At 42.3% G+C, this 13,159-nt stretch overlaps 1 protein-coding gene across 4 annotated transcripts in view; it reads right to left on the reverse strand.

Annotated features, from left to right (window-relative positions):
• The window catches only part of rsrc1 (arginine/serine-rich coiled-coil 1), a 114,693-nt gene that overhangs the window by 18,997 nt on the left and 82,537 nt on the right, over nt 1–13,159 (reverse strand). For all 4 annotated transcript variants that reach the window (XM_034225481.1, XM_034225484.1, XM_034225482.1 and 1 more), the window contains exon 7: nt 672–743. In XM_034225481.1, coding sequence (XP_034081372.1) covers nt 672–743 — 72 coding nt within the window. The remainder of the gene's footprint in view (nt 1–671; nt 744–13,159) is intronic.

Raw genomic sequence — 13,159 nt, forward strand, 5'->3', positions numbered from 1 at the left:
CTAAGGACCTTTATTACTGCTAGCATATCCACTGTACATTACTCTCGACTTTACTTAAATGTGTATGGAGATAATCTGTGTGTGTGTGTGTCCTATATTTGTGGCAATGGGGGGGTTTCAGGTTGGCAGGATAGATGTACAGCCTGCAATGCTAAGCACGTTTCTGCCAATTCATTTTTATGGAGATTGCAGCCGTCTTAATAAAAACTAAGGAGTGTAAGCAGCTTCTGTAAGTTCATGTTTTGCAAATTACAGATGAACTGCGGAGGAAAGGTTATTGTTTACAAGACAAGGGTGCTTACGTTTATCATAGATGTGTTTAAGTGTGTCAAATCACCAACATGCAGAAAGGGCATGGACTACAAAAATACCATCAGAAATATTAGGGTTGTCAGGGTTTCAGTAAGTAATACAAATATTGTGTTGCTCACACGGTATAATGTGTTTTCTTTAGACAGAAGTTGTGCGATGTATGTATTTTTTATCTGAAAAATGTGTCTTGTATTTTCTGCCGCTACTTGATAAAGGTTATATTATTGAAAAGTTGATGGCACACAAAACAAAAAATAAAGCAAACCTTGAAATCTTTAGTTCTTTCAGTTATCTTTCCAAAAATCGAACATATTGCTTTTATCATTACAGTTTATGTTTCATGTTTTGAGCACACTCACCATCCTCTACCTTCTTCCGGGCCTCCTCCTCTCTCTTGGCTACTTTGGCCTTCAGCACCTCGTCTGTCTTAGCTGAAATGAAAGAGCGCAGTGTTGTAATGCATCACTTCAGGAACGTCACAGTGATTTCATTATGTCAAAATGTATAGCATTTGTAGATACATTAAATTAGATAATAGGGAATACAATCAGATATATGATTTAATATTGTACTGAAGATAAAATAAAAACAAATGTATCAATAAAGGAAAGGTATTTAAAGCTGAAAACACGTGTAAGCACAACGTACAAAGGTTGTTTTTGTGCCAAATACTGTGTTTTCTTTACGTGAAGGAAGCTGCTAGGGAACACACCATTGGATAAACATTCAGCGTAAAAATCTACAAAAATATGAATCATGTGTTTTTCTCCTTTATCTAGCAGGCAACTTCCTTCTCTGCTTTTCCCTTTATACCCCTGTAAAAGTGAGCGAGTCTTCCTGGGAGGTGTTTATCGTCTCAGCATAATGAAAAGCTTAAGAGAAAGTGAGGCTGCGGGAGTAAACACTCGTCAGGGGCATTTTAAGCATCTCTCATCGTGAGCCGTGTTGTCTCGGCTCCCTTTTCCTCCGCCTTTCCCCCTGAATAATCAAGATGTTAAGCCACATTAAAAAATATAATGCTGTGTATGGCAGGACTATCAATACTGCCTCTAAATTAATTACATTTCCGTTGCGGCGCATCATTTATTTTGCAGCGTTAAGGCCTCGGCGGAGCCATTCGCCTTTATTGCTATCTCACTTGGTTGATGAGTGAGCTATGTAAAATTGAGTCTCCAATATCATTACACTTAATGAGTTTAAACTTTGAGAAGAAAAGAGGAGAGAAATAGAAGAAGAGAGCGAGCGGAAGAGAGAGGAAGAGAACGAGAGCCCTGCACTGTTTTGGGGAAGTTAATACAATATAAGAGTGGGTGTAAGTGTTTGGCAGCGCTTACAGAATGTTTGTGTTAGGGCACAGCTGTGGGTGTCCGCATGTGCTTTATTGCACCACTTGAGATGCCTGCATGTGTGTTTTGTGCACGCTCCTCGTTACGTGTCTGATTGTATGCTCGACTACATAAAGATGCATGCATTGTGTGTGTGTGTGTTGGATGCAGGAGGCCACGGGTTGTGCTCGTCTCTCTGTGACTGCGCTGGTGTTTTTGTTCAGTAATTGGCGTAGACAAAGAACCGTCACACTGCTGTTACGGCTGGTTAAGTCTAGAGGTTACGCATCTTTGCTAACAATGACTCTACATGGATGACTGAACCTTCCTCCACCTCCCTCAGCTAGTGTGTGTGTGTGTGTGTGGGACCATGTTTAACCAAATCAACAGCAACCAATCTGTTTCTCTTAGTTAATTAGTCATAACTTAGTGAGCGTGCGTGTAGCTAAAACTTAAACCGTGGGCTGCATCTCTTTGCAAATACATACATGACTTTTCTTGTTTGTATGCACAGATGTGTATTTGTGTGTGTGTGTGTGTGTGTGTGCACCTGTGTTTGTAAGCGAACTACTCTCTGTGTTCTTCAGTTACCTCTCTGCTCGGGGCTACAGGGAGGCAGGTAGGAAAACAAGCAGTATTGGTGGTGTGATGCAGTGGGGAGTGAACGGGGGAGAAAGAGGAGGGAAAAAAAGATGGGCAGATAGATGGGGGCCATGTAAGAAAAAGGAAGAACTGACAGCGAGGGGAAACCGACAAACAAGCAGAAAGAAGAGAAAAAGCCTTGCCTGCCGCGCACACAAACAACAGGAGTGATTTGTCGCCTGTTTTTGTTTGCATGTTTCTCCTCCACCTCTATCCCTTCATCCCCCCCCCCCAACAGGTTCTCTTATCCTCTCGCTCTTCTCTCCTTCTGCTTTGCCCTCTCCCACCCCTCCCTGTCTTTTTTATGCTTTCTCTTCTTTCTCTTGCTCATCTCTCCAGTACACTGTGCCTGGGGGCGATAGCAGCAAATCAAACTGTTTATCCATCTCTCATCAGTGCGCTGCCTCGAGGGGCTCCTGCCCCCTCAAAACAATGAAAGTAGGCTTGAGCGCTGAGCCTGGGATACGATTTAATTACATCAATAAAGAGCTCTGCTTTTAAAAAAAAGATAAACTACAAAACAATACATTACAGCAACACACTCCTGCACTATCATGAAAATCCTGTTAACATTACAGTTACATGTAAAACCGAATGAAGTCTCACTCTTGTGCCCATTTAGAAATATAGGCATGAATGTGTGCAGAGGACGCTTATTGGAAGTGTATTTCTTGGCAACTAAGTGGCTCCAGTTCATTGTAGGATAATTCTGTGAGGGACTTTTATTAAAGCGGGTAATAAACGGCCGGGTGTTGGGAGAGGAGAGGCCTTTCACTTCATTTAGACTTCGTTCAGTCTTGGCTGCAGGGGTGGAGGGAAAGAGGAGGGATGGCAGCAGGAAGGGCGGCGAGCGTCAGTGAAATCACATTGTGATTATGAGTGTAATTGCAGCTCAGGGGCCCAGGGGCCATGTAGCTCTGATGGCGCTAGAAGATGTTTTATGCACAGCAACAGAGAGGAAGAAAGTGAGAAAGAGGAAAAGATGGAGAGTGGGAGGACAGGGCAGGCCGCCAGGATGCTTGCAATTCTTTCTTTTTTTAACAGAATCCCCTCTTCTATCTCTTTTCTCCTCCATTTTTCCTTTCTTCCTCTTCTCCCCCAACACCCTCCTTCACTCTGCTCTCCTATTCTCTTCCTTCCTCCTCTCTCTTCTCTCCTGTCGTCCTCCCTTGGCAGGATTAGCTGGGTCTCGTTAGAGGGGAAATGTAATAATGCTCCCACCAGGTGGAATCGGGCCCGCTCCATTATCAGCCGGGAGATGGATGGGCCGTGTAGGGCCGGCGGGGGCCAAGCGCGCACGCAATTTAGATTCAATAAACTGGCAAAGCAAGACCCCCAATCTGATTTATCTCTTACACGCCGCCAATGCTTGCTGCTACGATGCTGATTCCCTATTACCACTCAGAGAAGGACTATTCATTGGATGTAAGGCACGGCAGTCAGAGAGGCTTGTCGGGCCCCCGGGACGGCAGCAAAACAGATACAGCAGAGGGTTAATACGTTTACACACAGATAAGCAATTAAATCTAAGGCTGAGGTGAGTTATAGAGTTATTAAGGACGGATTGAAGGGGGAGAAGGGAGGGACAGAGGGTGAGAAAAAGAAGGAGAGAGATGTTATTCAGCACAGTGCGGCTGCTTGGGCCTTAGGCCGAGTACAGTTAGTATTAGAAAGGGTAGCATATTATAGAGTTCGTGGGGTGAGAGAACAACAGAAGAGCAGCAGTCTGCCCACGTTGTTCAATAAACTCAATACAACACTTACAAACAAGCAATGCTGAAGACAAAGGTCAACACAACGGTTATCCACTTAGTCTGTGTGTGTTTGTGAGAGTTTAAGAGTGAGTGTATGTATGCAAGTGCATGTCTTCCTGTCTAAATGTGGGTTTGTGTTGGCGTAATAGGCATATTCTTATCCACTGTTTACCTGGCTGAGAGTGAGCAGCACATCACATTTGACTGTTTGTGCATGTGTGTGTGAGAGGCGCAGCGATGTTAGCGGTGTAGTGGCGGGTGTCATTCCAGTGCAGCCGCCAATCAAAGTGAATCTGAATGTCAGCAGGAGAGCAGGCGCGATAAATCAGCCTCACACCCAACGACAAACAGAATACTAGAGGCAGCACAGCGCCATTGGAAAAATGTCCCTTCCAATCAGCGGAGCACTTTACAGTGAAGCTCACCAGCCGGGCCTCCGACCAACACCGAATACCACAGAGACAGACAAGACAATAAATAAATAAATAAGAGATAGACAGGTTGGAGGACAGGCGGACGGACAAACAGACCTGTATGCTCACTGACGAGTAACGGCCCTGACAGGTAGAAAGACGAGACAAAGAAACATAAGAACACAGTTGGGCTGGAGGACAGACAGGAAGCCACACTTACTGACATACAACAGGCCAGACAGAAGGAAAGGAAGACAGACAGGTGCAAAGAGAGACAGAAAACTGCTGGGCAGACAGAGTGACAACTAAAGAGTCATAAATGAATTATTCGGCATGTAACTTCTACAGGTTAGTTGGTAGCCTTAACACAAGCATCCCAAAATAAAGTTGCAGTAAGATTAACTGACCAGATAAATGAAGAACTGCAACAGTTTCTATAAAACCATCGTTATCAAAGACGTTTCAATGTCATATTTTTCAAACATTATTTGGGCCTGGTAGACAAGCCAAAGAGACAGAGAGAGACAGCAATGGACTTATATCAGACAAGACTTCCTGGGTTTGAAAAACAAAGCTGGAATATGTTAAATTACATAAATGAGTTATTTATGATGTGAATGATTTTGTAAGACTGAGATTGGGAACACGTTTAAAGAGACAATGTGCACAAATGTTTCTGAACTGATAAACGCTCTTTGTCTGATCTAACCAGGGCATCTTAAGATTGTTACATTATTTGCTTCATCTTCTTTAAGTTAAAGAAGTTGAACCTTTAGACAGAAAGCGACAGTATCATATGGAGCCCATGTGATGATACTGTGGTTGAGATGTACAGCAGGTGTGTAGGGTACAGTGATCACAGGAAGCAGCAGCATCCCAAGCAGCCACTAGGTGGCAGAGCACACAGACAACACAGGAGGGAGGCTCCTGTCAGGCCTTGCTTTTATGTGTGTGTTTAAAAGCAGGTGCCTGTGTGTTGGTATAGGCTCTCCATCAAAACTGGCTCCTCCAGACCTTGTAGCTATAAATAATAACTTGACACGGGACATATCATAAGTGTCCCTGCATGCTGATTGGTTGGGCAGACATGAAGAGATATTACATCAACTTATTTAAATATTTAGCAGTAAAAATACATAAAACCCTTCAAGGGCAAGCCTAAACTACAGAAGCAGTTAATGTTTTGACATTGTACAACTTGTGTTGGTCCTTTAGAAAGTCTTCTGACAAAAAAAATCGAAAGTGTTGTCAAGAGTAAATGTAATCAGTGTGTCTCAGCCATAACAGTGAATTCCTTCAGGCAGAAAGACGGTAGACCTGAACTTGAATGATTTTTATCGCAGGCTGCCCTCTGCATCTGTCATCAGGCAGATTTAACGACACACCATGAAATATTTACAAACTAAACAATTAGAGAGAGATATCTTACAAAATCAATTAATTATTCATTGGCAATCGTCTGAAAAGCTTTTGTTCCGTTTCACGGCTATATTCTGATGCTGGGGGGTGCATCAATTAGGGCCTGTACTCCTGTGGTGTTATGGATGCTTCGGAGAGGAATGATTGCCGATATGAAAGAGCCAGATGCAAGTTGCGAGTACTGCATGCTGACACAGTGCTGTGTCAGATGAGCTTCATAAAAAAAACACATTATGCTATATATGAGATCCGAGGGACAATCTGAATTATCCGTTTGAATGTGTGAAGAAATGAGACTTACCTATCTACACTCGCTATGTCAGAACTAACATCCAACACTCTGCAGCCTGCTTATACAACATTTGTTCTATTAATTTTTAAAACCGCCTCTTGACTCCCGACACCTGTTTGTATTTTCCTTCTGAGTGATCATGCTGAGATTGCATCTGTCAAACTCAAAGTAGTGAGAAATAAGAAAACATGTGTCTTATTTATAGGACAAACAGGAGGGCTCCCTGTCCAGAACTCATTTTGTATGCAGACTGCATAGACTCAAATAGATCAAATTCATATTTTATATACAGTATATCCCAGAAAGGCTAATGAACCGTAGATTAGATAAAAACCTCCACATCCCTTCTCGTGTATTTCTATTGATATATCGTCACAAAAACCTGTTTCTGACAGTGTCTAAAGTTAACATTTCTGTTCTGTCAAACTGTAAGATTCAAGTTTCTCATCTTTCCTTCTTGTATTAAACACAATTATCCTCATTTTCTAACAAAAATATGTAAATATGTCTACATTTAATCATGGAGTTGATTTTACTTATATTTTGACCTCCACAGATGACTGTGGTTATATCTATTTTAGTGGCAAAACAATTGGTCCATTAACTAAAAATGAATCACTAAAATGTCCATAATTGTTTAACCAATGCAATATTTTCACAACAAAAATACCTCAATAATCAGGTTCAGGCTATAAATGACATAATGATCTGCTTTTGTTTATCATGATAATAGGTCTTCAGGTTTTTAACTGTTGTTTGAGAAAAAACGATTTAAAGACATCACCTACCCTTGTGCACATTTCATACAATCTGCTTACATTTTTCAAGACCAGCAGTTAATAGAAAAAGTCATCTGCATATTTATCGTTGATTAGAATAGTTCATTGTTTCCCTAATCTGTTTAGATCTGCTAATGCTTCTTAAAGGCTAAGCATCTCGTATGTTAGTGATTGCATAGATGTGACTCCAGTTTCTAAAGGAAGTGGCTAATAACTAAAGATCTTTCTCCATAACGACCAACACAAAACCACTAACTTGATAAAAATGTCTTGGTAGACTAAATGACATAATGACCAATTAGTCAAATACTTGACTTAGAAAGGATAACCCCTTGAGTGTCATATTGTCCTGTGTGTAACAATCCAATTAGACGGCTTCCTTTGAGTGGCTTGTCTTGATTGAAAAAACATCTCAATAGGTTTGAAGTGACAGTGAACAATAAGGAAATCAGTCCAATAAACCCTTAGCTCCACGTACCAAAGCTACACAACTCATCTACAACACACGGGGGTCTGGGTGTTACTTCCTTTGGGCAAAACCTTGCACAGGAGGTCTGGGGTTGAGACCATGTTGCACTTGGGCAATACGGTGCTGAAAAGTGGGGCCTTCACGATGCATGTGGGTGGCTCGGCCCAAGCACCCCAACCTACCCTTTAGACTCAAGGGCAAAAGTGTTTCCCCTGAGGGATGGAAGCCCCGGACCGGAGAGGAGAATTGTAGAAAAGGTTTGAAGGAGCAGGGGCCTCCAGCGGTCAGGGAGATCAGAGAGGGGGGTTACTCTGAGGACCATGCACTGCCATGGGCTGCACACACAGATGCACATATAAACACACCTGAGGAACACACACAGATGTCAAAATATTCACATATGGCATAAGAGCAGCTCACACACACATACATAAGCCTGAGGGGAAGAGCAAACAACAAAGCCTCTATAATACGACACCGGGTCACACAAAGTGCAACCTTGAACCTAACGCAAATGCTCTTGCCTACTGTAGACCTTCAAACATTACATTTCATCGTGGATTGGGAGTGTTGGGATGTCTTTTAGATAAATACAAAAGTTCTGTCAGGAGAACTTCACTGAGAAGAGCGAGTAAGTGCATAACAGAGGTCTTCAGAGGGCAATCAGACCAAATCCATAATGCAGGGTTCACACGGTTAAATATTAAGCATCCTGGGGCCTCTGAATGACATCTCACCCTCAACTCCAACCCTGTCATGTCTCCACATGCCACCGTCTCTTTCCAATTTTCATCTTCTATATGTCCTTCTCATCTGCTGTTATCTTTTTCATCTTCTATATGTCCTTCTCATCTGCTGTTATCTTTTTCATCTTCTATATGTCCTTCTCATCTGCTGTTATCTTTTTCATCCTTTTCCTTTTTTTTGTAACCTTTTGACTGTGTGGGCTATTTGCTACGGTAGATGTTTACAAGGTCAACAGACAGAAGATCTTGTATCCTGCATTTGGCCATACAGTACATACCACTGAACCTGTCACAGGTATATACTTTATATATACTTTGTTTTGTTTCCCCCTAACAGCAAATGGCATTATCTTGAGTCCTATTTTTGGCGAAGTACAAAACACAAATTCAATAAACTGTTGGTAACTGCCAGGAGACATTTATATAGGCTTTTTTTAAATCTGAAATGATATTAACCATGTTCCCGGATAACATGTTCAAGTTGCATTGCTTTGTGAAAGCTATATAAAGACATGAGCACTCATGGGCAAAAGGGAGAGCAGCTTTAACATGTTTTGACTGAAAAGCACAGATTAATAGGGACTAAAGTCAGAAGTGTTTCAACATAAAATCATAATGTCACACACCCTTGAAATGGCTTTTGCCACATCACATTTGGTGGCAATCACCACATTTGAGATCTCTCCTCCAGCTGTCTCTGATGTTTAACTCTCTGTTGCTTCATATCCTACAGTGGACCTCTGGAGAGTGAAGTACGCCCCAGCTGCTTAGCCTCTGCACAGGGAGAGTTAAGCCGGCTTTTCTCCATCAAGGTGCTCCAGTGGTCCCAGCATATATGTCTCCTGTACAGGTCTGGATTATAGTTATGTGTAGCCTTTCATCCAACACTACATGGATCAGCTGTAATTTATCAGGCAATGCATGTAATCATGCTTACATTCTTACATTATCATCATTCAGCATGTCAGCACCAGCAGTACCTCTGGAAATGTCGGACCCTACAAATGAAGCTTCTGCAACACACTGAGACAGACAACCATTACTAAACTTACCGTAGTCCCTCTATAAGTGTGTAATATTATGACTGAAAGGATTGTGGCAGATTAAGGCAAATCCTTACCAAATTTGAGTTTGAGGTTGGGAAGTCGGGAAAGACACTTAAATGTTACCAGGTGCAATTCTGTTTAAATAAAATGTTGAGCGTCACTCGGATTATTTTAATATTTGAAGCTACTGACCACGACATACATGCTGATAAACTGGTCATATTTCCTTTAAATACTTTCATTAACCATAACATATTTTTTCTTATAAATAGATATTGTAAGTTATTCCAAATTGAAATAAGAAGGTTTCTATATGCGTCCTTATCTTCCAGAATAGTCTATCAAATCTTAGGCCACAATAACTACAATCCAACTGTGTGATGTTGGCAAGACTGAATGTGCTGCAATTTCAGTGCAAATATATTTTGCCGTGTGTGTGTATCTTCTCATCTATTTCAGAGTGAATGCACTTGAGCGTGTTGTTGAATGGTGGAGAATAGGCTGTGGTTCCCCCGCTGAAAGCCTGTTGGGTGCCATTGTGATGGCACACCACTGAGTGAGCGTCTCATCTGTGTGTAGTAGTGCTGGTGGTAGTGTGGGTGGGGGAGATGCGGCTAAGTCTATCAGGACCCCCGCACATGAAAGGTAAACTGGAGCCGTTAATCGCAGGGCTGACACAAGAAGGTTCAGGAGGGCGGCCACTTAGAAAAGAAAAGCAGGAGAGCCGGGACCCCCAGCGTCAATAGGGCTCAGCACAACTGACCACATTACAGCAACAAACACACACTGCAGAAAGGACACACAGACTTGGTGGTCCCTGCCTGCTCTTTTGGTAGAAGTATGTATGTGTTCATGTGCATGTAATACATCTCTAAAGACTGTATTCATTTTCTCTTGCCGACAATGTGTTTGATTTATTGTCTCTCATAAAGACAAAAAAAAGTGTTTTTAAATGATTGAACTCCAAAGGTAAACACTGTGAGGGACAGGTTGACTAACGCTGGGCCTGATAACAAGGATCTGAAAGATCATGAAATGCAGGTGGAGCGGAGAAATGAATAAAGCAAAGTGTTACAAATTTAATACAAGTTCAGGGACATATTTGGCAATTAACGCTACAAATGTCAGCTCATGAGACGTGATGTAGGAAAACAGAAAGACAGTATGCATGAGAGAGGGAGACAGCCTGGCCGCAATAGGAGCAGAAGCTTAAGGGGTATAAAGAGAGAGGGAGATTGAACAAATGACACCCCCCCCCCCTCTAAGGTAGTGTTGTGCGCTCCCTTCTCTGCTTCTTATCTCTTGATACTTATTTTCATCACTTTGCTTAAAATATTGATAATCAATTAGCACTACGTCTGTTTTGCTACAGAATCGGTGTCACGGTCTATCACTCTGTCAGAGCCAATTCGCCGCTCATTCAAAGTTCATTTTTCCTTGGCGGCTCTGTGCCTTTGGAGGAGTCATTACGCGGGGAACATAGCCCGGGGTGCAATCACCTATTCTCTTTCATTACTGGGGAGATGGAGAAGGTGAGAGAGATTATTAGAACTTTGGAATGATCACAAAGCTTCACGCCGCCTGTCAGATCCCCCCTACGTGTAATTCATCTGGCCTCACTACCTCCCCCCCCACCCCCTTCCTTCCCTCCCCCTCCATCCCTCCTCCCCCAGCCTCAGCCAGGGGTTTGGCCACAGACATTATTCATGAACATCTGCAGCGCGCTGAATATTCCACAGCCTCCGCCGTGATGAAAAGGGAGCTGCCCCTTTGACTCGAAAATTAACATGCCGGCACAGAGATTATGGACGCGCCGTTTCATTCCAAGCCGAGCTGGGCCACGCTGAGACGGGCCGAGCTGACGGGACGGGCTGGGCAGAGCGAGGCGGGGATAAACGGGACAGGTGCAGAATCTGCTCTTTGTAACACTGAGGTGTCCGTTTCAGTGGGATAACGGGGAAATAATCAAGTTAATAAAAGCATTTGATTTCAAAGCAATGAGAGCGACTGTGGTGCAGGTGCACAAACACGCGCCGTCAGTGATCCAAACACACACTCCATTCAGACAGTACTAGTAGAGCTGTGATGTGATTGCATTAGTGGTGGACTTACAACAACTCTTTTACTCCAGCGGAAATCATTACCCGAGGTAGAATTTCACACATTTAATCACTGCAATGAAGGGCTCTGATTCATGTGGCCAGGCTGAAACTTTTATTTTTTAGAATAAGAAGAATTGAAAAAATACTATTACAAGAATCCACAGGAACAGCTGGATCTAATGTTTCTTTCATTATTGATTATCTGCCAAATATTGTCATGATTAATTGATGAATCATTTCGTCTATAAAATGTCCAAAAACAGTCACAAAATGATATCATTTATTTACCCATTGTGACATTTTTCAATATTTAAATGTTTCCAACCAACAGTCCTTAAAGGCCCTGTCACACTGTCCCGAAATTGACACCCGATGGACACACGAATATGGAATTGTGAATTTCGCACGATGATGGCCCCGAACCACACACGAAGGCAACATTTACATTACATTTAAGACATACAACTGCAATGAAAGTACCAAAAACAATTATGTTACAGTACTATGATACTGTACTGATATCTTCAGACTTTGTTCTTTACTTTATCCGTCGTTATATGTAGAAAATATTACGTTTTCTCCGTAATGTTGTTTCCATAACAACAACAACTTCCTGTCAACTGTCCTTCAAAATAATATATTATATCCTTTTTAGTTTCACAGACCACAAATTGGGTTATTTACATAATATATTTACATGATTTTGTTGTGCAATAAAACAACCCGATGGACACACGATAAAGGAAATGTTCAAATTCGGCTGTGATCGTAGCAACATCGGGCCATTCGTGAGGGCATCTTAAGCCTTCGTATGACCGCCGGTGGAGTTTCTCATACGAAGTTGCCGCTCACGAAGTTGCTGCCGGAGCCTGAGAAACTCCACCGGCGGTCATACGAAGGCTTAAGATGCCCTCACGAATGGCCCGATGTTGCTACGATGCTGCAGATCAGACTAAACAAATATCCAACTATCGTAACAGTTGCCGATTAATTTCGGAATTACCCGATTAATCGCTGCGGCTCTATTTCAAAGACTGGCTGTAAACCTGGAGCAGGGCTAAAGTATTTTCTCCTAAACATCTCATTGCATCCTCTCACCTCTGTGTATCTTTCTCTTTCATTCTCTCCTGGGCGTCTCTACATGAAAGCCCAGCCAGAGAATGGAAACTCTTCCTCTCTCACAACAGGAGCACCACTGCTGGAGAGAAGCCAAGCATCCTCCCTCTCTCTCTCTCTCTCTCCCTGTATTTCTGTCTAATATAAATGAACAATATATGTGTGCCGTCCCTCGCATCCCTCCCTGTGCCGGATACACACTCAGTGGACAGTTACGTACATATATTCATACAGTCTGCAAAGTTAGACTATAAAATGCTTGGAACAAGAGTACAAATAAAAGTGTGTGCCCTCTTCATTTGGATGGTGAAAATGATTTAAATGGAATAAAGCTTGGTACTTATTGTCTTAGTTTTTGCCACGTGACAATACATTCACAACTGTCTTTTAATGAAGAGTTTTATATACAGTAACTCTGGACTACAAGAGGTAGCACTGCACACTCAATGGACTGACATTTTCCAAGATGTAGGACAAAACAAACACCTTACAAATGAATATACAGCTTTGCTTTACCATGCTTTACTACACTTGCAGCTGTCCAACCAGGCGTGGTATAGTATATGTTTATCATCCAAGAAGTAATTGGCAAGTAAACTATTCATTTAAAGAAAAAAAAAGACATTAAGTAGTAAGACTGGAACTGCTACCCCCGCGACCCGACCACGGATAAGCGGGAGAAGATGGATGGATGGAAGTACTAAGACTTTCAAATCAACCTCCTCAGAGTAATTAAAAACCCAT

The sequence above is a fragment of the Gymnodraco acuticeps genome, unplaced genomic scaffold (assembly GCF_902827175.1).
Source record: "Gymnodraco acuticeps unplaced genomic scaffold, fGymAcu1.1, whole genome shotgun sequence".
Classification (NCBI taxonomy): Eukaryota; Metazoa; Chordata; class Actinopteri; order Perciformes; family Bathydraconidae; genus Gymnodraco; species Gymnodraco acuticeps.